General features: G+C 37.7%; 4 protein-coding genes across 4 annotated transcripts; 2 read left to right on the forward strand and 2 right to left on the reverse strand.

Annotated features, from left to right (window-relative positions):
• The first annotated feature begins 4,755 nt into the window (after positions 1 to 4,755).
• Positions 4,756 to 10,179, forward strand: LOC135623630 (hydroxyproline O-galactosyltransferase GALT6-like). The gene is made up of 7 exons (XM_065126815.1): positions 4,756 to 5,802; positions 6,260 to 6,492; positions 6,584 to 6,871; positions 6,957 to 7,085; positions 7,216 to 7,389; positions 9,012 to 9,119; positions 9,555 to 10,179. The coding sequence occupies exons 1-7, from the start codon at positions 4,908 to 4,910 to the stop codon at positions 9,759 to 9,761; spliced, it is 2,034 nt and encodes a 677-aa protein (XP_064982887.1). The 5' UTR covers positions 4,756 to 4,907; the 3' UTR covers positions 9,762 to 10,179.
• Positions 10,180 to 11,853: 1,674 nt separating this feature from the next.
• LOC103998930 (vesicle-associated membrane protein 721) lies at positions 11,854 to 14,789 on the reverse strand. The gene is made up of 5 exons (XM_009420558.3): positions 14,471 to 14,789; positions 12,792 to 12,933; positions 12,581 to 12,701; positions 12,401 to 12,463; positions 11,854 to 12,237 (listed from the first exon to the last, which is right to left on the reverse strand). Exons 1-5 carry the CDS (start codon positions 14,658 to 14,660, stop codon positions 12,094 to 12,096), a joined length of 660 nt encoding a protein of 219 aa, XP_009418833.1. The 5' UTR covers positions 14,661 to 14,789; the 3' UTR covers positions 11,854 to 12,093.
• A 1,329-nt stretch (positions 14,790 to 16,118) lies between these two features.
• LOC135622086 (protein ASYMMETRIC LEAVES 2-like) lies at positions 16,119 to 17,095 on the forward strand. Its single transcript, XM_065123726.1, has 2 exons — positions 16,119 to 16,908; positions 16,987 to 17,095. The coding sequence occupies exons 1-2, from the start codon at positions 16,241 to 16,243 to the stop codon at positions 17,093 to 17,095; spliced, it is 777 nt and encodes a 258-aa protein (XP_064979798.1). The 5' UTR covers positions 16,119 to 16,240.
• A 710-nt stretch (positions 17,096 to 17,805) lies between these two features.
• On the reverse strand, positions 17,806 to 20,778 carry LOC103999020 (gamma-glutamyl peptidase 5-like). Its single transcript, XM_009420646.3, has 4 exons — positions 20,461 to 20,778; positions 18,383 to 18,538; positions 18,137 to 18,304; positions 17,806 to 18,024 (listed from the first exon to the last, which is right to left on the reverse strand). The coding sequence occupies exons 1-4, from the start codon at positions 20,776 to 20,778 to the stop codon at positions 17,917 to 17,919; spliced, it is 750 nt and encodes a 249-aa protein (XP_009418921.1). The 3' UTR covers positions 17,806 to 17,916.
• Between the last annotated feature and the right edge of the window lie 3,068 nt (positions 20,779 to 23,846).

Here is a 23,846-nt window from a genome sequence, read left to right on the forward strand (position 1 = left end):
TCGAACATTATGAGAGTTAATATGCTGATGGATCAAACGATACGCCGAACGTTCGGACGACATGTCGAAAGTTCGCTATGAGTTTGGATGAACTAATGATATGGCAAACAACTTAGATTCTTATCTTGTAATTATTTAGGTTTTAATTGTCATAGTTAGGCCTTAAATAGAGTTAGGTTTGGGTGTAACCCTACAAACTTAATTATGGATTCTTTGGACCTAATCCGAGGTTGAGTTGGGCTCATTGGGAGGCCTATTTAGTGACTCGGGATTAGGTCAAGCGGTGGCACCACCTGACCAGGCAGTGGCACCGCCTATGAGTTAGAAAAGTACGAAATGTACTTCTTCTAAAAGACTTGGGATGGTACTACCAGTTGTCAGCTTGACAGGTGGTGGTACCATCCAGTAATAGCGGTGGTACCGCTAGTACCCTGGAAACCCGATATAAGACCTTTTTTGGCTCTAGTTTTGAAGCCATTTGAGGTCTATAAATACCCTACTTTTTCCTATTTGATGAATCAAAAAAAGAGAATGAAAACTTGTATTTTAGAGCAGGAAAACTCTCTTAAAAAGTTGAGTCCTTCCTCTTAAGCTTCAAGGTTGTTCTAACGGAGGTTGTGAGGATTTCCTTACGAAAGAGAGTTATAAGTGTTCTCTCCTAAGCCCGTCAAAAGGAGAAAAAATTGTAAGAGGATAGTTGGTCTTCACCAATTGAATGAAGATCGTTAGTGAACAACGGTGGTCTCGATGAAAAAGGAATCGGGAGTGAATGTAGGTCGCGACGATCGAACTACTATAAACTCGATTTGTATTTTTGTTTTGCTCTTTATTGTTATTGCTTTATGATTTAATTGCTTATTATACTTATTATAAGTAAAGCATAATTTCGATATCGATTTCATTGAACAAAATTTTCAAACTGATATTTTATTGAAAGCACTAATTCACTCTCCCTTGTTAGTGTCGAAACAGTCATAATAGTTTTAAGTTGATATGAACTTGTGATAAATTATTGATTTTATAATTATAGTAATTTTTTCCTCTTGTGTGTTTATAAGTGATTGTTAATGATTTTTGAGTTGACCTTTGGGTTTTATATAGTTGTTAATTAGTGTGTTGAATGATTATAAATTATACATGTTTTATAGATGTGAATGAAAATTTAATGTTTTTGGGTGTTGATAATTTTTTTGATTTAAAATAGATTCACACCTTTAAATATTATTTTGAGAGTATGACAAATATAATATATCATATACATAATGCAAATTCTTCCTTTGTTCAGCACAAATTCCAATCACAAGAGACTCAAATGGTGCATCAGAAGTTATATCAGCTGTTGGTATATTAGCTTATTATTTGGCAGCCTCTGAATTGCCAATTAAAAATAATTAATCCATGGTGGCACAGCTCCAATCAGCTGCAGAACAAAGCCTAGATTTAAGACTTGGCATAACTTATCACCTTTCTATGTCTCACCTGCTTATCATCTAATCCAAGTCTGTCACCAGCTGGGAAATTGATAGTGCAAAGTGAGCTTTTGAATATGAATGTGTCAGTGAATGTCAATGCTTAAAGTAAAGCAGAGTTCTGATGCCAACTTCTTTCTTGTGTGTGTGATTCATGTGGTCACCAGCATCAGCCAAAAGGAGAGGGAGGGGAAGAAGATTATAGATTTGAGACCTTCCCCTTTTCTTTTGAGAGAGAAACCATACTAGGTCTAGCATCAATCAGTGTCAGCACTTTTGTCCATGATTCTGAGGTCAAGACATGGATGTGGGTGGCCCTGAATGGACCAAACAAATAAAATTCTACTTGTTTGTTTGTGTTTGTCAGATTTAATTTGTTGGTTTGCACAATGATGACCATCTTCTTTTCCTAAAATCTTCAATGTAAGAATAGTTAGAAGTCAAACTTAGAAATACAATACAGTTCATCTGCTCTTGACATGTATACATATGAAGTTACAGTGTGATTTGATTTTGGGTTATTGATCTCCTTCAAACAAATTTGAGAGTAATATTTTATCTTATTCTCCAATCCTGAGTGAGTAAGATGAATTTACTATCATTAATTTAAATTTGAACATCTTGCATTAGTCTAGTTCAAATTTATTAGATTAATACTTTAATTATCTTGTTGAGCCGTTAGAATTGATATTAGACTTGACATAATATTAAATATGATAAGAGACGTAAATAGAAAATGACACTTCCCACGATTAGATTAAAGATAATATTTATCATCATTTAACCGAAACTTATAGACATCATACTCAAATATGGTTATGGGCTATGTTGGTTTTTGGATGAAGCTAAACAATTCTAAAGAAATTTATAAGGGTTTGAGCTCAATAAGTTAATGAGGTCAATCATTCTTTCGAGTATATACATATTAATCATTTGATCATTAATATTTGCTTGTTAATCTTTAAAATTCTAAATATAGTTTGCACTAATTATTCATGCTTAACAATGATAAACATCTCAAAAATATTTTAAATTATGATAATATTTTTAATAATATAAAATTCATTAAAAACATATAAAATAGACGACTACAAGATTAAAAATCTCAGAAATATATACATACAATCAATGTATTTGGAGTATAAAGCTCATGGACAAAAAATCAGTCTCTCTCTCTATCTTTCTCTCTCTCTCTATATATAAGGTTTTTAATTTAACATAAGAAGAAGATTTAACATATACTTTGAAGATCAATAATCTGCAGAAGATACTTTTTGATGCATAAACTTAGGTTGTAGCATGGATGCAAACTATTTCAACATTCTATTAATATCCATTATAGCCATCATAGCTAATCTTTTGCACAAATCCAATTTATTCTTTTTAAAGTGCTTCTATGATGGAAAAGCTCAACATGAGTTTGAGTCCATGATGTTGACATCAATCTCTGCAAAGAAGAATCACTAATCACCATTTTATGTTTCCTCCAACCTTTGGAATTTGAACTGAGAAGCCAAGCTAAGCTCCACAGCTTTTGAAGGCAAAGTTTCAGTGGCTGAAGAGTAAACCCCCCAACACCTACAAGGCTACATATTATATGCCAAGTATATATGTACAGTATCAGAAAAGATCATCTGACAGCCAATTAAACAATACAGTATGAATACCTTTAACAATATTATATGAAGACCTGAAAGGCTATCTCCTGACAGCCTTCCAACACTTAAACAAATAGCCCCCATGAGCTCACCACATCATTGTGTCATATGCAGCCTTTCAGATACAAGATAGAGAGAGTTGAAGAGAGGAGGAAACCAGATAAAAGCTGAGACAGAGACAGTGGAGTGCATGTGAGCAATGCTTTGACAGCATCACTATACTTTAGGAGTACAGATACTAGAGGGTGTGAGATGGAATGTAAGAACATTTCACATATTCTGCATCTTAATTGCCTAATCAATGAAGCAAACAAATGATTAAGGATCATAAACAATAATAAGAGCTCAATAATCAATCACTGATTGGGTAGCTAAGGAGGAACTAAATAATGATAAGTTTGGTATCATCTACAAATTAATTCTTAATCCAAGAATATGTAATACACTTAGTCCATTCTTCATCTCACTTCCTAGCTAGTGAAAGTGAGAGGCTCAAGAATAACATAACATCTGAAGTGACATGAACCTTATCATGTTAATGTCAGCCTCTAAGTAGTGAGAGAACAGTGAAAAGTAGTGATGTTTTGTGATCTAGCATGTTCCAAGGAAATTAAAGGATTAGAATAGATTAGGTCTTGCAGAACAAGTCAATCACCACCACAAAAGACACAGCTTCTAACATTGGGAGTCAATATGTGTGCAGAGGGTACCCTTTTGCAACAAATAGGTCAACCTGGAGAAGAATTTGGGATCAGTATCAAATGTTATTAGTATGTAATGCCAATCAATTCTTTTTTCTTTTCACAACATAATTATTTTTTCTATAAAAAAATTGAACTATCGAAAAGGGGATATATCTCGAATGCGTTAAACATGTCATCACCATAATTCCTTCTGAATATTAAAATCCTCTATATATTTCTGTTCTAAAAATAATCAAGATCAATAGTTAATTTATATTAAAAAAATAAAAAATTATAAAACTTTGCTAGTATAGGATTAGCAACTATGTTAATAAAAAATTAAAAGTTAATTAAAATAATTCTCAATAAATTAAGATTTACTTTTTTTATAAATACTCTACCAGAAAGTTTTTCAATATGCCTAAGAGGATCAAAAGAAGAATTCTTATATTTTTTTTTCATATAATAAATATATAATTTTTTTAACTTTTCGAAACATGAGTTTTCTAGTTTGTTCTTTGATTGTTGATCTTAGAGACTTCTCTGTCTTCAGAGTTGACAATTAAATTAACTATAGTGACAAATACTTAATAATCTTTGCAAATGTGAACCACCCATATTATCATAATAATAATGGTTTTGGTTTCTTTTTGTGTTCAAATAATAGGATGTGTTAGAGACATTTTTTTTTTCTGTGTTTTGATCGATTGCAATAATAATGGTTTTGGTTTCTTTTTTTTTCTGTGTTTTAATATATATATATATATATTATTATAACAATAATAAGGACAGCAACAAAATAATAATAAAGAAAACAACAGAAGGAAGTGAGGGAAGGTGGAATAATTAAAGGCGAGAAATAAAAACTCCCATCGACCGACCGAGCGACCTCTCAAACGGCCTACTTTACGCCTTTCCCTTTCCACCGCCCCCCCCACCTCACGATCTCTTCCTCCTCCTCCTCCTCCGTCGTCGGCTTCTGTCGCCCCACCAATCGTTGCACGCATCAATCGAGGAGCAAGTCCGAGACGTGAGGGTTTCTCCGTGCCCTCCATTCCTGACCCAGGTTTGGGCGGGGGGTGGTGAGGGGGGCGACGATGAGGCGACCGGCGAAGCTGGAGGCGGCGCTGTCTCTTGGAAGGAAGCGAACCATGCAGGGCCTCCTGGCCGCTGCCATTCTCTACGTGGCGCTCGTCTTCCTCTTCGAGTTCCCCGTCCTCTTCGGCCGGATCCCCTCCCCATCCTCCTCCTCCTCCTCCATCTACGCCGCCGCCGGGCTCCTTGGTGGCGACGGCCTCGGCCTCTCCCTCCACCTTGGCGCCGAGGATCGGCATGCCCCCCTCCGCCCCTCCCGGCGCACCCACCTCCTCCGCGGCTCCGCCCTCGGCCCCACCGGCTTCCGCGTCCCGTCTGACCGCCTGCGGTCGATGACCGTCTCGGGGCTCGATTTCCGGATCGTCAATGCCACCGCCGCCGGCCGCGGGCCGTTCTCCGGTCTCGACAAGGTCGCGAGGGACGCGTGGGAGGTGGGGCGGAATCTTTTGGAGGAGCTAAAGGCGGCGCCTTTTGCGGCCCCCGCGGTGGCCACGAAGGACGAGAACAGGACGGAGGACGGCTGTCCGCACTCGATCATACTTTCCGGGGAGAAGTTCCTTGAGCGGGGGAGGGTAATGGTGATACCCTGTGGGCTGACGTTGGGATCACACATCACCCTGGTTGCGAAGTCGTACCAGGCCCACCCAGAGTACGACCCCAAGATCGCGACCTTGAGCGACGGGGAGAAGGAGATCATGGTGTCTCAGTTTATGATGGAGCTGCAGGGCCTCAAGACGGTGGATGGGGAAGACCCGCCCAGGATCCTCCATTTCAACCCCAGGTTAAAGGGGGATTGGAGCGGGAGGCCTGTGATCGAGCAGAACACGTGCTACCGCATGCAGTGGGGATCGGCCCAACGGTGTGAAGGTTGGAAGTCCATGGCCAATGAGGAAACCGGTGGGTTACCAAAGCTTCCACTTTAAGCTATTCCCCGTGATGAGTCATGAGTATATTTGAAAGAAATACTTAATCCGGAAAAAGTCATCATATTGTTGTGAAATGCTAATTTCTGATGGATTCTGCTTTCCTCAAGAGCATGCTAAACATCTGAAATTCCACTTTTTTATATGGAAAAATTATTATTCTGATTTCTTTTTCTTTTTCTGTTGCTGTAAGTTTTGAATTTTGTGGAATATTGGAAGCTCACTAGATGTACAAGTCTGTGACTTTGAAATTTCTGAGGAATTACTCTTCTAGAATTTGGTACCGATAATAGTTTTTCGGAGAAAAAGAAGTCCTTTTACCATGAGAGTGTTGATTTCCATTCTGAGTACCCTGTGTATGTTTTACCAAAGTGTTTTGCTTTAAGAAGTAATCGTTGATTAATGAGCTTGCTTTCTGATTGCTATTTCAGTTGATGGGCTTCCGAAGTGTGAAAAGTGGATCCGTGATGATGACAACCAGATGGAGGAGTCAAAGATGGCATGGTGGTTGAACCGTTTGATTGGTCGGACGAAGAAGATTTCTGTTAATTGGCCATATCCATTTGCAGAAGACAAGTTGTTTGTCCTCACTCTGAGTGCTGGATTGGAAGGTTATCATGTCAATGTTGATGGGAGACATGTGACCTCTTTTCCTTACCGCACTGTAAGTTCCAGTTGCAAAAGCCCCACAGCTGATGTGATCTGGATTCAACATTGTGCTGGAGATGTAACTCTATGGTTTATCTCCCATGTAGGGTTTTGTTCTTGAGGATGCAACAGGCCTGTGGGTGAATGGGGATCTTCATGTCCAATCCATTTTTGCTGGTTCATTGCCTACATCTCATCCTAGCTTTGCTCCACAGAAGAATCTAGAAATGTTAGCAGAATGGCAGGCACTGCCACTTCCTGATGGACCAGTTGAACTTTTCATTGGCATCCTTTCTGCAGGCAACCATTTTGCAGAACGTATGGCCGTCAGGAAGGCATGGATGCGTACAGTTAGAAAATCATCCAATATGGTTGCTCGGTTTTTTGTTGCTCTGGTAAATAATTTTCAAGCTTTGTGCCCTACATTTTTCATTATTTTTTCTAAAGATATGCTAACTAATGGATTTTTTGTTCAAATAGCATGGAAGAAAGGAAGTGAATGTTGAGTTGAAGAAAGAGGCAGAGTTCTTTGGTGATATTGTCATAGTGCCTTTTCTGGACAGCTATGATCTTGTTGTTCTCAAGACTGTTGCCATATGTGAATATGGGGTTTGTATTGACTACAATGTGTTTTTCCCTGGATCTTAGTTGCTTGTTCTGCTTTTTCTGGTCCTGGTGATTGATTATTTCTAATCCCGAAGGTTTCTTTGGTGCTCTCTTTTCTTTCTTGCTCTGACAGGTTCATACTGTTTCTGCTCGCTATATAATGAAATGTGATGATGATACCTTCATTAGAGTTGATTCTGTATTGAATGAAGTGAAGAAAGTCTCCAGTGATAAAAGCCTATATGTGGGTAACATGAATTACTACCACAAGCCATTGCGAGAAGGGAAATGGGCAGTTACATATGAGGTAATAAATATAAGTTTTCCTTGTAGCTAAACACACGTATGGTGTGACAAAACTTGAGTACATTGGAATCCCCTTTTAATTCTGTATACAACATATTAATGTCATACTTTTACACACTTTGCAAGGGTAGAAATTTTGGCAATTGAATCTTGCTTCCTGAAGTTGGAATAAGTCCACTTGTCTTATCTGCAATGCTTGATTGATGACAGGAACCAGAATCTTTCATGGTTGCTGCCACCCTGTTCTGCTTAGAAGATGTGTTTGTAGATTAGATTTTTGTGTCAAATGCCTCCACGAAAAAAAGCTGCTTTTTTGAACTATAAATTATTATGCTTTTTTTTCGCAAAACTAGATGTATTTTGTCATCAATTAGAAAGAGAAAAGAAGTCAGAATTTTGATTGACTTTCTCATGATAAAAGACATGAGTATTTTGAAATCAGAAACATATGATTTCATGCACCAAGAAATGTGTAATGGAAATCATATCCCTGGGTGAATATATTCTTTATTATCACAAACAAAATGAAGCAATGCAAAAGCTGCATTTAGATCTACTAAAAGCACGCGAAGGTGTATATGACAGAAATCACCACTGCCAATTTAAGGTTAAAGATTGGCAAGGAAAACTTTCTGTTCATGCTTCTTGTGTTATGACTTGAACCAAAAGATTGTGCTGTAGTTGATTGATATATTTAATTCAAATAAAAGATGTTAAGCGATATTTAATGGTGGCGAGAGACTTTCAGTGTATGACATGTATTAATGTGCAGTTCTCATAGTTTGAGCTCTGACCTGATATATGCATCTAAGGTTAGATACTGTCAGGCCAATTTATACACTATGATGTGATAATGTAGCCTTTCACAAATTACTCCCTTATTCTTTCCATTGACTATATCATTTCGATAAATTTTTTCAGCTTTTTGACTGATCCTAATATTTATATGCTCATAATCAGTGTTCCAAGAAGTTACTTTTAGAAGTTTTTTCCTTACGAACAGTTATTACAAAGTGCACAAGGTGCTACTCTATATGCACTAGTCTCAAATGGGGATTTAAAACCATTGCCTACAGAAGCTTCCTGGATGAACAACCATCCAGCTAGCTGGATGTTGGCTTCTAAGTAGGTTTTGTTGCTGTCTATGCATATGCAGTCATGCCCTTCATTTTGTTGTTGCTGCTTATGCTAATTGTGGAATCACATGCACCAATATGGCCTCTTATGCATGAAAAAGCAGACGTGTATTCCTGTGCAACCTCATCTGGCTGCATTAGCGAGAAAATGAGGTTGCATATATGCCGTATGTTTCCTCATCCTTACTAACATTCTACAGTTGCATCGTTTTAAAATTATACAATACATCTTTTCCTATATCTTCTGTCTTGTCATCAAGTTTTGCTCTAGTATGCATCTTTCTCTTGCAATCATGTACCATCTCGTGGTCTCATCATCTGACACAGATCTATACATAATTAGTCTTCTTGGGTATGCGGCACACTTCGCATCACAATAAAGTTTTATTACTAAGAACTAACATGTTCATGATTACTTAATGTAATATCATCTGGTGAGATAAGGTAATGCATTTATCGTGCTGAGTAATTCTGACTCGTGTTACAGGAATGGCCTGAAGAGGATTATCCAGCATATGCAAATGGCCCTGGTTATGTTGTATCATCTGACATAGCACGCTTCATCATTTCTGAATTTGAGAAACATAAATTAAGGGTAAGTGTGTTTATTTTTCTTTCTCACATGGATAACAATTATAGTTTAGATTAGTATTACGAGTAGTAACATTATTGGGTCAAGATGACCTGGGAATTAGTTGCAACCATATTTCTGTACCTGTTTCTTCAGTGAAGCATGACTTTTCACACACCATTTTTAATGAAAATACTCAAACAAAATCATGATTTTGGCTACATGCTTTCTAGTTAGTTTACCAGAATGGATCTGTCTTGCTGCTTCTTTTTGTTGATAAGGTTTATTCTTTTTGTTTATGTATGAAGAGAAACCATCGCAATTGGCATGTCCTTCTCAATCGCATGCTTTTGTTGTCGTATCATGATGAAAAACTTTTCTGGCCCCCGTATAGCATATGAATATTCTTTTTGTCAAATGATTGTACATTAAGATGTGAGGTTTTTCAAATTGATGCAGTTGTTTAAAATGGAAGACGTGAGCATGGGTATGTGGGTTGAGCAGTTCAATAACTCCAGAGCAGTTGAATACATACATAGTGTCAAGTTCTGTCAGTTTGGATGCATAGACGATTACTACACCGCACATTACCAGTCCCCAAGGCAAATGACATGCTTGTGGGACAAACTGCAGGCAGGGAAGCCTCGGTGCTGTAACATGAGATGACGTCAACATGATTGAACAACTCAAAATTTTAGCAGCTATACGGCTGCATTCATCGCGCAGGCTGGGTTGATAGTGCTTACAAATTCGTTTCCTGCCTTTCTTTTCACATCGGCTGAGAAAGACTAGTGGCCATGGAAGAGCTACTCTGCTGCCTCTAGATATAACTACAAGGATCAAAACGATGCAGATCCTGTTACTCCACGATCCCTCTGATGGAGGTTGCAGCGGTTTTAAAAACTCATAATGTTCAGATCTTATGGCTGCTTCTTGTCTCAGATTTTGTAATTTAATCTCGGTTAAATCGGATGAAATGCCATGGCAAAGAATCACCCCTTGTTTCTGTGCAGAATCAGACATCGTTTCTGTGCTTATTGTCTATACTTGAGAAGAGCATATAACCACTGAGTTCATGGTTGAACTTGCGACTTTTTTGTTGTGATTTGCTCTTGTGAATTTACCATCACCTTCTTGATATTTGGGAGTATCAGAGCCATGGAAATATCGAGTTATATTTGCTTTTGCCACAGGCAGTTAATTCACTACCTGCAAATTTAAGATGAATCATTAGATAAGAAACCTCCATTGTTCACCAAAGCTTCATTCTTTTCATGTTCTTTAGCAGTGTGTCAGCTGTCCATGATCTTGGAACCAGCTTTGCAAATTGTTACAGCTTTCCAGTCGTTGTAATAGAAATCTAAGATGTTTGCCAGCTGAGACGTTGTTCTCGTTATTGGATTTTGTAGTTGGCAGAAACTGGTCAATCTTCTAAAGAGTAGTATGTTGCTTTTGGGTTGTGCATTCTGTGCCTACACTGTACCATTTTGCATACCATGACAGGATTCTTCTACCTCAAAAACTTCAAACTCAATCAATGGAGTTTCCACTTGATGAAAGAAACTTTCCTGTTGAGACTTGAAAGTCTAATCAATGGAGTTTCTTCCACATGGATTGGACCAGTGTACTTTCAAGAGAGCTTTATGAACTGCTGTTCTGTTTCCAACACGTTGATGTGGGTGATGCTGTTCGAAAGTGCACAAGTTGTTCGTAGGTCTTCAATCAAATAGGACTCTTTTTTTTTTTCTTTAAATTCTTGTATATTTCTTTCAAATTTGTTGTTATCAAAATAGAGGAGGAATCCTTTACTGGATTGGATTCTCCCTCTCACACATTCCTTCAAATTTCTTTTCCCTTTAACACTGTATGAGACTCAGATCCTGCTATACAATGAATACATTTGATGAATCCCATATGAGATGGCATAATTATATTGATTGTAGAGAAGAGAATTGCTAATCTGATAGAAATATTTGGGACCAAAAGGATCTCTTTTAATCTAATACTTGGAATATTCTCATCTCCTTATCTTTTTCTTTTCTTCCTTTTTCTATAGATCAATCTATAGAATAAACATGTTCCTTATTTTTTCTATGGATCGATCCATAAAATGAGTCTCGATACTGTGTTTACACTGCATTATGTTGTTTACAATAATAATAATAATAAATATTATAACATAATATTTTTGTATTATATTATAGTGATATTGCTAAGAACATTGTAACACAGTATAAAAACTATAGACATGATATTTTAATGAAATTTGTATATGTACTGCATTATAGTGTTTTTCTGATATTGTTGAAAACAATATAATGCAATGTAAAAAAAATCATAAATATAATATTTTTACAAAATCTATATGTGTACTGCATTACATTTTTTTGATATTGTTAAAAACATTATGACACAATATAAAAACTATAAACATTTTTTTTACAAAATTTATACATGTATTGTATTATAGTTTTCCTAATATTATTGAAACCAAAACATCATAACTTATAAAAATATTTTAATTAAAAAATAAAGGAAAAAAAAAATCTGAGAATGAGGACACTTTCTAAATAAAAAAAATCCAAAAATAGAAGCTTCTAAGAATTCATCCAAATATTTGTTTTATGATTTATACAAATCATGCAAGAAAATCCAACAATGCTAAAAACGAAATTGTATAGATTTGCGAGTCGCTAAAGTGAATCTAAAGCAGCAAGACTTACAAAGCATTAAGTTCTTGCAGAACAACATTGTACTCTGATAGCCACAAATGACAACACATCTGCCAATTCATTATTTAGCAACAAAGAACTGCGTTCAGGCTATACATGCATTACACAAAACCTGCTAAGCCAAACCCAAAATACTGATTTGCAACTTGGAATGCTAAACCACAAATCACCAATGTTTATGGAAGTAGCAAACTATATACCACTACATATAGCACTAGTGCTGCTGGGGAAGGGGTAATTGTGACAGCCCCCCTTATCGATCAATATTAGCATTTGAAGCCATGGCACACAGACAAAACGATAATAAGTACTAGTGCAATAATGATTCCCAAGACGATTAGCTTAACCTTCATGTTCTGAAGCCACATCTTCCTCCTCATCTGTGTTCCATGCTGTCTGAAATCTTGTGCCTGTGATACCACACATCGGAAATCCATGAGAACTGAATCCCCGGCAGAGGAAGCTAACAGATAGTACATGAAGACGCATGAAAAGCATAGCTCTCCACTGTACTAATACAGCAAGTTTACTATGACTTTGAGAAGGCAGTGTGTATAGATATGACTTCTATACCTGTGAGCGAAGGTTTTCTGTCTTGTCGACAAGCAACTCAATTTTCTCCCCGCGATCAAGAACCTAGCAAATCAAGAAAGATCGATCAAGGAAACAGCATCAAGAACATCCATCAGCTGTGAAAAAAACGAGATCTCTATCATGAAATTTATTTATATATAGATGGAAATGGCTAAGCACCTTCTCAATGTTCTCCATCATAACTCCTTTGACTTCAGAAACCTGAGCTTTCACCTTGGCAAGCTTGCTTATCTCTTCAGGGTGGTCAACACAGTACTGCATGTGCTCTTTAAGCTTGGACCTGATATGTTAGTAAAAGCTTCCCTGTTATGTTTGCTTATAGAAGATTATACGAATTGATTGAACAATTGAGTCATCATAAAAAGAGTACCCGAACTCGCGGGTGAGGCTGTTGGCTGCAGCAGTTGCAGCTTTTCCTCCTCCATATCTTTTGTTAAAATCCTCCTTCACCCTCTCTAGAAAGGCAATGGGAATTTGCCTGCCAACTGACTCGACAGCAACAACACAATATGCTGGAAAAATTGACTTTCGTTAAGCTCCAGGATAGATCTTTTAAGATTCTAAAGTATTAGGTGTGGAAAAAGATAAACAGAATGCGCATAAACAGAAACCTACATGGTCTAGTTTTATAATCTAACATTATATTTACCAGGAAAATAATCATAATGCCTGTAACAGAATGCGCAAGGGGCAAACAAATAGGAGTTTACCCTAGATTTTAAACCTCAAATCATCAATTCCCACAAAGGTGTCCAGTGTCCATGCCTCCATAATAATAAATCCAATAATTTTAACAATAAACCATACCTGGATATGCTATTATTTCTCACACAACATATTGGTCCTTGTTTCCAGAACCTCCACGAACAGGAAATATACACCAACCCTCCACAATCCCAGTAGTATAGAACATAACGTCTAACAAACAATATGCAACTGTTTCTAACGGCCAAAACAGCATCATTCTTGAATGCCTAACCTATATCCGATGAATCTGATAAGGATGGAATAAAAAGATATGAGAGTCCACCAAAGAAACTATTATAATTTATCTAAAGAACGTAACAGGTGATAGAGGATAAATTTGTGAATCATCAAAACTTAAGTTGGCAAAGAATATCTCAGCCTGATGTTAACATTACCGGAGGGCTCACTATTACTGGCAAGAGTAACACAGAAGCGCAAAGGTCCTTTTGACTTGCAACTAGGAAAAGGAGAAAATTTCCACCTTCAATGGCAGATGAGAATATTTATGCATGGTTCAAACATGAGCAAATGCAAACATCAATACAACCTTTATATCATGCTTACTAAATAAACATACAGGCTGTCTATTTAATATTATTATTACTCAATTAACACATCATAACGAGAAACATGAAAATTATACATAACTAGAGGTCAAGAATAAGTTTTTGAAGCAGAATGATACCAAATTAGATGCTTCAACATGGTATAAAGAGCTATAAGAAACACATTTCTACTTTCAGATAAACATGAGGAATGCAATCGAGTCCATCTTCTCTTAATCGTCCAAATTTCTACTGAATTTTCTAAGTCTCCACTGATTTCTTCTTCACTGATGCTTCTGTGTACTTAGGAATCTCAACAAAGGAAGAAAAAGAAAGACAAATGACTATCACATGTTGAATTGAACTTATTGATGCCGATAGAACATGTAGCAAAAGAACATCCTAACTCAAGCCAACATATCAGATCTGTAGAGGAACAATCATCTCCCACTCTATTCGCTCTTTCCACTCAAAGCTATCACCCCATATCGATCGCAACCAGAACTTACAAGAAACCCATCCTTCAAACGAGAACAATCCACCTAACTGCTCCAGGAACATCACGATCCATCAACAAAATCAACCGAGAATCAAACCCTAGCCTAACGAAAGACCCCATATTCGCCCTCAAATCAATCAGAACAACAACCGTCCAGACCAAACCCATCAATCGAACGCGAAAAATGAGCACGACGTCAACAAATCTAATCCAGCACGAAACCCCTCAATACTCCTGATCTGGAAGCAGAGCACTCACTGTAACCGTCCTCGACGAGGTAATTGAAGGTGTGGCCGTCGCAGTTGTAGGTGAACTTGTTGTTGCTAGCGGGGAGCTTCTGCAGGCACTGAGCAGCGATGCTGTTGAAGTTACCCGAGAACTCCGTGAACTCCGCCAGAACCACCGTTCCCCGCGCGACGAAGCTGTAGATCAACGACTGCTGTCCCATCTCCACGACCCCTAAAGAAACCCTAACCCCAGATCGGTCGAATCAAGACGAGGAGGAAGTGGAGGAGACCGCGATCTCCACCAAGGTAGAAGAGGCGAAAGGTGCCTCCTCTTCCTTGTCGTTTCTTGTAAGGGGAGCAATGGTATGCATGACGACTTTATCCATCTAATCATGGAGTAGTCCACTATTTTTGGTCTTTTGAGGGTAAAAATAAAAACTTGCCAAATATGCTCTTTCTTTATAAAGCCCTTATTATTTTCACATATTTCATTAAAAGCCATCTTAGATACATTTGTTTCCCCTAAGTATATAACCTAAAACAATTTTTAGATTTTAAAGAGAGTGTGTAATTGAACAGATAATAGCTCTTTAATCTACTACTAAATTTTGTTAATATTTCTAAATTATTCTTATGAATTTATCTTCTTATTGTTCTTTTCTACCTCTTCTTCCATAATTATGTACTATCACTATGAATTGATGATGACGGGTGATAGAAAATAAGATGAAATAAGAGGTAAGAGAAAGAAAAAAATTTAAATAATAAAATATTATAAATATTATAAATAGTAAGCTTTGTCTCTTTTATTTTTATTTTTTTATTATGTAATTCCTTACTCCTACTTATTGACTTGTTTAATTATCTTTGTTTTTCATCATATTTTATTAAATATTATTATATTATAATTTTTTTTATAATTAGTTATCATTATTATGTCGATGTATATTCTTTCAAAAGTTATATTGAGATATTTATACTTATGAAAGTGAAATATTTAACCTTATGTCTTTAATAAATTTTATAAATTTATTTTTAACTCTATAAAATTATCTTTTTAATTTTATATAGGAATGTCAAAATATAAGGATATTAATATAACTTTTAAAAATATAGATATAGAGATATAAATATAACTAATTACAAGGATAATCTATAATTAGCTTGTATTTTGATGATTTTGAATTATAGATTGGAAACCTATTCTACATAGTTTTATCTACATAAATGTTTATAATGTTGAAGTGTACACAAGAACTTGATCGGAAATTACTATTAAATTTGCTTCTAATAAATAAGCACATGAAAATGCTACATAAAACATAACCAAAATGAAGCAGAGATATTACAAAAAAAAAGAAAAGAAAAAGAGAAAATTGTTTTCTTCAGTGATTAACAACATCAAATTGTACATGAAAAAGAAAAAAATGAACAATAAACTCATTAAAAATGGACAAAAATAAAATGTAACGTTAAATCACCATCAAAAGGGGGAAAAAAGGGAAAAGAAAAAGAAAAAAAAAACAGTAAATTTTGGATAAAAAAAAGTCAATAGAAAACAACATTGATGATTCCCCTGCGACTTCGTCCACCTTCAAATCTCTCACGCGCTCCGTCCCTGTACACGTGCGTCCATCACCGGCGCCATATCCGCAACCACCCCATCTCTCTCTTTCTCTTCGTGCATGCGTCTTCCAACGTTCTCCTCCTACGACTCTCCCCATTCAAACACTACCACCTGCGGCGGCGGCGGCAGCGGCAGCGGCAGCGGCGGCAGCAGCAGTAGGAGGAAGAGGAGGAGATGACGGTGAAGGGCGGCACGAACAATGCTTGCGCCGCTTGCAAGTACCAGCGCCGCCGATGCCCCGCCGACTGCCCGCTGGCCGCCTACTTCCCCGCCGACCAGCCCAAACAGTTCCAGAACTGCCACCGCCTCTTCGGCGTCAGCAACATCCTCAAGATCATCAACAGGCTCGACCCGCCGCAGAAGGCCGAGGCCATGAAGTCCATCATCTACGAGGCCAACATCCGCGACCGCGACCCCGTCCACGGCTGCCTCGGCGTCATCTGCACCCTCCACCTGCAGATCCAGCACCTGCAGCTGGAGCTCGACACCGCCACCGCTCAGCTCGCGCTCTACCGCCATCACCACCACCAGTCCCTCCAGCTCGCGTCCCCCTTGTCGTCGGGCTCTTCCCCCATCACCGGCACCGCTGCCAACTGCCTACTCTTCGACAACGGCATTTCCATCGTCGAGAGCTGCAGCCGCGCTGACAACAGCGATATCAATACCGTCGGGCCCTTCTGGGCTCATAATTCACATGCTAACAATGACAGCACCGGCAACTCGATCGTCGCAGTCACAGCTGCAGGATTACATGCTCCGTTTGCAGGTGTAATCGAGCACGACTACGATGATATTGCGCCTTACTTCGATACCATTGACGAGGACGGAGCTTACGAATCAAGGTCGATCGAACACAACTGATTCATTGCCTCGATCGATATCATATGATTGGTTTTCTTACTGATGATTCTATTGATCAGCTCGGAGTCTTCGTTGAAGGACACGATGCAGTCGACGATGGAGCATGTCTCTCAAAACGAGCTGAAGAGCGCAGCTGCTTGCTTCACTCTCACCAATTCTGTCAATTAGGTGATCTCGTCTCATCAGTCAAATAATATGCAGCGAAATTTGATGCTTACTAAGGTAGATTACATGAAGCAGAGTTCAAATTTCTGATGAATAACAGGAGCTAGCTACAATGCGTAGCTCGATTGATGAGACTACCATTTCTTTTGTTAGGACATTGTATAGTTCGTGATAATAATTAAACAGTCTGGCTACAGTTAATTCACATCTATTATGCACTATATATCAACTCGAGGAAATATTTGACCATCCATTAATCCATCTCATCGCGGGTTTGTAGACTACTTATTTTTGAAAGATAATAAACAAGATTTCCTTTGTGAAATACATGTGATATCTGGACATCAAATGTAAGATATTCATAATAATATTCAAAATCCTTTATGGAAAGAAGACTGTATACTTATGATATCAATCATCATCGGACCCGAACAGCTGCTAGCAGTAGAAAATGAAGAAGCATTTGAAATAGAAACATCATGATGTGATGATAATTATGTTCATTAAAGGTTTATACCTTGATCAAAGTTGGAATTATCACCAAACTGTTCAACAGCTCTGTGTAGTGTCCCTGATATGTTTGTTTGTTCTAAAAAAAGGGAAAATTTTGTTTTGTTTATGTAAATTTGAGATGAGGTAACTATGAGATGAATGATTGACACAGTAGTAGCAATGCCATCAACCCATGCATTACTATGAATTGTTTCATCAAATAGAGGTTACATCCAATACAGGAGATTGAAAAGGGTGAGCACCCCACACTCCTGTGGAGCTCAGTTGAGATTAGATCTGCAGTTCCATGTCCAATCCAAGAGAGCCTTTAGCTACCATGAAAGCTGCCCCGTGAGAAAGCCTCTGCAGAGCCTCTTCCAAGCCTCTCGGTCTGGTTCTTGTGCTTCTAAGCTTGCCTTTGCTGTCTCAGCTTGACAAGCCTGCAAAGGCTACAAATCCATTAGCTTTCAACACAATATACATGGAATCAGAAGTGCTGTCTTTTGGAGAGCTTGGTTTCAGATCTCATTTTGATGGCTGTGAGACTCTGACCTGAATGAGATTACGCTGGAGGAGGCGATCGAGGAGGTGGCGGAGGATGTCCTTGTTGTACTCAGGGTGGCCTTGGATGCCCATCATGTGGTCTCCGTATCTGAACATCTCGACCCCGGTCTTCTCCGAGCAGGCTATCACCTCTGCATAAGGCGGCGGCTGCCACACCTGCGCGGCAAGCAGATCATCGTCAGCATGGAAGGAGGACACTGCTTGCAGGATGGATCGTGCTTCTTCTTCACAGACTTCGTCTCGATGGCACTCGATGATAGGGAGATGCGAGGGGATGTGGAGAGAAGAGAGCAGCTTGTTAGCGGAGGGAGAGAGGTTGATGGAGGTCACTCCGATATCCCATCCCTTCATGGCTCTGCCGGTCTTCCCGCCCAAAGCCCTGCTCAAAATCTGCCCAAGTAGACATCACTGTCTAAGGATAACTGAAGAACACATTGATTACAATAATTTACGCATATTGATCTTTAGATATATACACTAATCAATTTTATTTTTAAAATATAAAGGAAATAATGATATCATAAAACTTAATATATCATTCTCTGATATTTTTTTAAGATCATAAATAAATTTCTTAAGTTTGTAAACCCAACCTTTTTTTTTTCTTTTTTACGAATCCTTTAGGTTGTTTTATATTATCACCTATAACCTGTAGCTCTTAACCCATCGTAGTCGTTGCCCACCATAGGGTTTTTAATTGCTCAATCGTGATATTATAACAACGTCTTCTTTTACTATAGCAACTTGTTATACAATGTCTTTAGCATTATCATCGATTGCCTACACTACCTTCCACATAGTCATTGCACATAGTAGTAGCCTACACTTGATGCTATGCTTAACAGTATCACAACAACACATAACATGTAATAACACCTCGCCCCCCTATCGCTAACAATAGTAGTAGCAACTCTCGTTGTAACACCAATGTCACAAGATTATTACCCTCGACCATCACTAAAACCAGTATGAATCAATACTAGCGATTGAGATTCTATAATATGACTTCCTATGACATCATTGACAATAGTCCATAATACCAATCGAATGTACTAGGAAATCTTCATCACTCTTAAGTAGATGATTAGGACTAACTGTATAAGCAAAATATATCAAATTATCTTTCACAAATGAAAGACAATAAGACAAATAGATTTAAAGTTAAGATATTTGATTACAAAATAAAACAACATGTTTCTGATACCCCAAATATAAGCATAAAATTATAATCATGTTATGGTGCAAAATAAATATAATACCAAAATATAAAATCAAATATCCATGAATTAAAGATTGGATGTGCCTATCTTTCGATACCATTTAGAAATCTTTTCTAATCCAAGAACATACTCCGTAATTCTATCAATAAGCAATAATATTAAAGATCTATAAGATGAAAAGGATTCTCTATCTTTTCTTTTTATTCTTTAAACGATCTCTATGAATGATGAAATTGGATTTAAGAGAGACGAAAATAGATTTATAATATCATGTTATCATATGTGTATTGATTTGCTAGAAGATCCTATCTATTTATAGATGAAATCAGGAGATCTATGATAATTAATTAGGAGAGCACCTCCCATATCTCCTAAAGAATCTTAGGATTAGTAATTTTTTATTGATTAATAATTATAATTAAATTTATAATAAATCTTATTCATGATGATATAATCTAATGCAACTCTCTCTCTCTCTCTCTCTCTCTCTCTCTCTCTCTATAACTCTTATTGCCCAATCACATCAAAGTTGGGTGTCGAAAGTATAATAAAACTGTGATCTCTATTTAAGGAGGAAGAGAACAAACATATCAATTTGCAAGTACCAGGAAGCTTTAAGCGGAGGGGAAGTTTCTTCCTATAACCCACTTAATGGAGTCCACTAATGAGGTTGCGAAGAGGTCAACCACGTAAGAAAAGGTCCTCTGCCGACACTAATTGCACTCAAGCTGCATTCGACAGAGGATTGTGATCAGAATATGATGATCACATGGACCTCTCTTCATCTCTGTGAAAGAAGTGATAACGAAGCATGTTTACCAACTGAGACCAAGTGATTTGACGGACACAACATATGCTGTTCATGCATTGTAATCCCTTCTTCTTCATTCACTTAATCAAATGCATATCAGTTTTAAGATACTCTGATCTATAAAACATTGGTCTTTAACAAAAGAAGTAGAAAAAGATTTGGAATGCAGAAACCCAAACCTACAAATCTCTGTTCGTTTAGGGTGCAAACTAGGATAACTATACCAAAGTTGATTCCCTTTGACGAAGAAGAGAGCAGAATGAAGAAGAAGAAGAGTGTACCTGGTGACCGAAGCAGACACCGAGGACCTTCTTCTTCATGGAGTCGAGTGACCTGAGGAAGGAGACGAGGTCGTTGATCCACCGGTCGTCGCCGTGGGCGTCGCTGCAGCTGCCGGTGATGACGAACCCGTCGTACGTGTGCACGTCCGCCATGCACGGCAGCTCGCCATGCATGGCGCGGTAGACGTGCCACGTCTCGTCTTCCTCCCCCAGCAGCCCCATGAACACCTTCAGGTACCCTCCGTAGGCCTGCTTCACGTGCTCGGACTCGTCGGCGCAGAGTAGCACCGCGAACTTCCGCGTCCCCGCCTTCTCCATCCCTCATCCGTTTTCCCCCGTCGTCTCCCTTCTATAAATAGAAGAGATAGAGAGAGGAACAGAGCAATGAGAGGAGATACATAAAGCTCTCATTAACTTTCTTAGAAAAAACTCTTTCACAAAAACAAATTCTCACTCAATTCAAATATTCTCCCTACAATTATCATTTCTTCTACATATGATCACTATCAAATTCCATGATAAGATTGGATCTTCAAGATTTTTCTTCCACACATGATTAAATTTGGTTTACTTCTTCAAGCTCTAAAAGTAATGTTTCAGTCTTGTGCTTCATTAGATGTAGAAGAAATGTCTTTTAGTATTTACCATTGACAACATTATATGCAATAAAACATCTACTTTCTTTTCATTAAGCTAATTGGGACTAGCTGTAATTCATCTGATATATCTTATATACACATCAAAAATGCCTGATCCATATAAATCATTCACATAATGTCCAATCCCCCTAACTTAATCAAATGAACTTTCCTTGTTTACCACTGTCATCCAATGAGATCCATAGGCAGAAAAAGAAGAAGGTATTGAAGCTAAAAGAGTATCCTTATATCTGTGGAGGCAGTGCCCAAGTGCTTGAACCCTTAATTGTTCTTCCAAGGAGGAGCATGCAGAGAATATATGACCAATAATTTTGTTTTGTTTCACCCTTATTGCTTTAGAAAGTTCACCTATAAAAAAATCAGCACTCAAGTCATGTCATCTGGTAGAACAGACCTCTTGCCAAGCATCACTTCCCTATTCAAACATCAATGACAGTACTCCTTATCAGAACATCATGTGTGGAATCCTTACCCTGTTCTTCATTTGTTTAGATTACTCCTATGGATGATTAGATGCTAAAAAGATGCAGTAATCCAGCCATGGATGTTAAGCATGAGAGGTGGCAGGTGTAGTAGCTGTTGTGGTCTTTTAAGTGGCCCACTCAAGTACTATAATAGGATTTGCTATTGAGTGGAGGAATTGTGTTTTACATAAATGCAGACAAAACTAAATGCATCAACTTTTTATCTACAGCTGAATTGTGCCTCAAAATGACACAATCTGAGACTCTTTTTGAGTCCTAGATTGAGCTTTGCAGTTGAGAGGACAAAAACCATTACAGATAGCTTTGATCACAACATCTGCAGAATTCAGGATATGTTGGCATTTCAGTCATTGCCTAAACAAAAGAAATTTGATCATGAAGTGTGTGTCTGGGGAGATAACTAAATGCCATAGAAGGATTTCATTGCCCCAACCTGAAGTTTGAAACAACTTTACATCATAACAAAAGTTTAGTAGAAAAAAGCATCCTAATGGCCACACCACTCAGAAAATTTCTGTTTTCTAGGCCTCCATCATGTATAATTTTGCCCATGTATCAACTAGTTCAAGCCAGAAACATAACATGGTGGAGTAAGAGGAGAAATCCACAATCTCTGAAGACAAGCATATGTAGTGGAAATCACTGCTATCAATGTCCAATCATAGAAGAAAAGATCCAAAACTCATTACACAGAGATGAGGCATGAGGACAGCTTCATCATAGTTGTGTTGTCGGCATAATGGCTTAAAGTGGAAAGATCTTACAGGATCTCATGGAGTTGCTACAAACCTTACTCTTTTAAATTAATGATAGTATTGAGTAGAGATCTCTCATGTTGCAGCCACTGGCACAATAATCACTTGCAAGTTGCAGTTAATAGCTACATTGTGTTTGTCATTTGCCACCACCATTCCAATATTGAAGCAAACAAAACATTGGAATGAAAAGAAAATTAAAGCAAACAAAAAAGATTTTTCATGTCGGCTGCCAGTAATACAAGTTGTTCTGTAAGCAAGTTTCACAAACCTTCATTGTCTTTCAGGTCTTTCTTACATGTGCATGCATTGATTGGAAGATCCACTGCCCTTCCTGCAACCAAACTAGTTTATCTGTTATTATGAAAGATTTGATTTGCTCCACAATCAGATCTCTTATCTGAAATATTCTTGAGATGGTAAAGAAGGTAAGATATAGTTGCGAAAACAATGGAGATTGAATTCAGAATTCTTCCTTGCTTGTTGAGGTGTCAGAAATGAAGAACATCTTTAATACTAAATTAGTCCCTTTATGATTGAATACTCTATGATGGTTATGTGCAATAATTTGCTTTATTGATGTGCTATCATAGTCATTGAGCCTTGTTTAGGTATTCCTAACTAGTCGAGGTGTCGTAAACTAAGAACTTTAAATCTCAAAGATATTTGCTTTAAAAGTCTTCCTAATTGATTGAGACTTCTTAAAGTAGGAACTAGACTAAAACTTGACTGACTTATTCATGTATGAAGACTCAAAGATGGTTATGTACAACAATTGTCATCAACCATTGTTGAAGTCTAAACCAGGAACTTCCTTAAGACTAAAACTCAATTAGTTTCTTCATGTATGAAGACTCAAAGATGGACATGTACAACAATTTGCTTTGGCAATCATAAAGTCTTCCTGATTGGTTTAGGAGACTTAAAACTCAAGAAGCTCATTCATGTATGAAGACTCAAAGATGGTTATGTTCAACAATTTGCTTTGTCAGAATGTGCTATCATAGTCACCAAGGCTTGTTAAAAGATCCAATCAGACAGCACACAGATCACAACCATCCAAAACTCTTCAAATTGGCATTGCCTCTTCTGAATCTGCCATTAGAGTCACCACAAGTTGCCAAAGATTTCCTTTCACTTGCATAACACAACCCGATAAGACTCTTTTGCCTTGAAGATGTGCTGCCACTTCCAATGATGTGCATGTCCACCAAGATTACATAGTTGCTAGGGTCTGATGACCTTTGAAGAATCTACCTTTCCATCTCAATCTATAGAGACAGTGTGAAGTTCTAGTACATGAGCATGAAGCACCCATTAATGTAAGACTTGTAGCTAAACCAACAGAAAACCAACAGAAAAAAAAAAGTGGTACCTAAAAGTTGAAAGAGATTAATAGAAATCAAAGCTCTTAAATGGCTTTTACTTACTAAGAACACTACTTTCTAGGAAGAAGAAGCACTTCCAAGTTCTTACGAAGATTGAAC

This window comes from Musa acuminata, chromosome BXJ2-9, assembly GCF_036884655.1.
Source record: "Musa acuminata AAA Group cultivar baxijiao chromosome BXJ2-9, Cavendish_Baxijiao_AAA, whole genome shotgun sequence".
NCBI classification, from domain to species: domain Eukaryota; kingdom Viridiplantae; phylum Streptophyta; class Magnoliopsida; order Zingiberales; family Musaceae; genus Musa; species Musa acuminata.

Bases quoted from the DNA above. Each gene is read 5' to 3' on its own strand.
- LOC103998930 (XM_009420558.3), bottom strand. From the start codon at position 14,660: ATGGGACAGCAGTCGTTGATCTACAGCTTCGTCGCGCGGGGAACGGTG. The intron at 12,934-14,470 runs GTGAGTGCTCTG...CAATTTTTCCAG, and splicing joins CCTCGTCGAGGACGGTTACA to CATATTGTGTTGTTGCTGTC. The intron at 12,238-12,400 runs GTATAGAAGTCA...GTGGTATCACAG, and splicing joins CAGAAAACCTTCGCTCACAG to GCACAAGATTTCAGACAGCA.
- LOC135623630 (XM_065126815.1), top strand. From the start codon at position 4,908: ATGAGGCGACCGGCGAAGCTGGAGGCGGCGCTGTCTCTTGGAAGGAAG. The intron at 5,803-6,259 runs GTGGGTTACCAA...TTGCTATTTCAG, and splicing joins CATGGCCAATGAGGAAACCG to TTGATGGGCTTCCGAAGTGT. The intron at 9,120-9,554 runs GTAAGTGTGTTT...AAATTGATGCAG, and splicing joins TTGAGAAACATAAATTAAGG to TTGTTTAAAATGGAAGACGT.
- LOC135622086 (XM_065123726.1), top strand. From the start codon at position 16,241: ATGACGGTGAAGGGCGGCACGAACAATGCTTGCGCCGCTTGCAAGTAC. The intron at 16,909-16,986 runs GTCGATCGAACA...TCTATTGATCAG, and splicing joins GACGGAGCTTACGAATCAAG to CTCGGAGTCTTCGTTGAAGG.
- LOC103999020 (XM_009420646.3), bottom strand. From the start codon at position 20,778: ATGGAGAAGGCGGGGACGCGGAAGTTCGCGGTGCTACTCTGCGCCGAC. The intron at 18,305-18,382 runs GTCTGTGAAGAA...CTTGCCGCGCAG, and splicing joins TCGAGTGCCATCGAGACGAA to GTGTGGCAGCCGCCGCCTTA. The intron at 18,025-18,136 runs GTCAGAGTCTCA...TAGCCTTTGCAG, and splicing joins TCCAGCGTAATCTCATTCAG to GCTTGTCAAGCTGAGACAGC.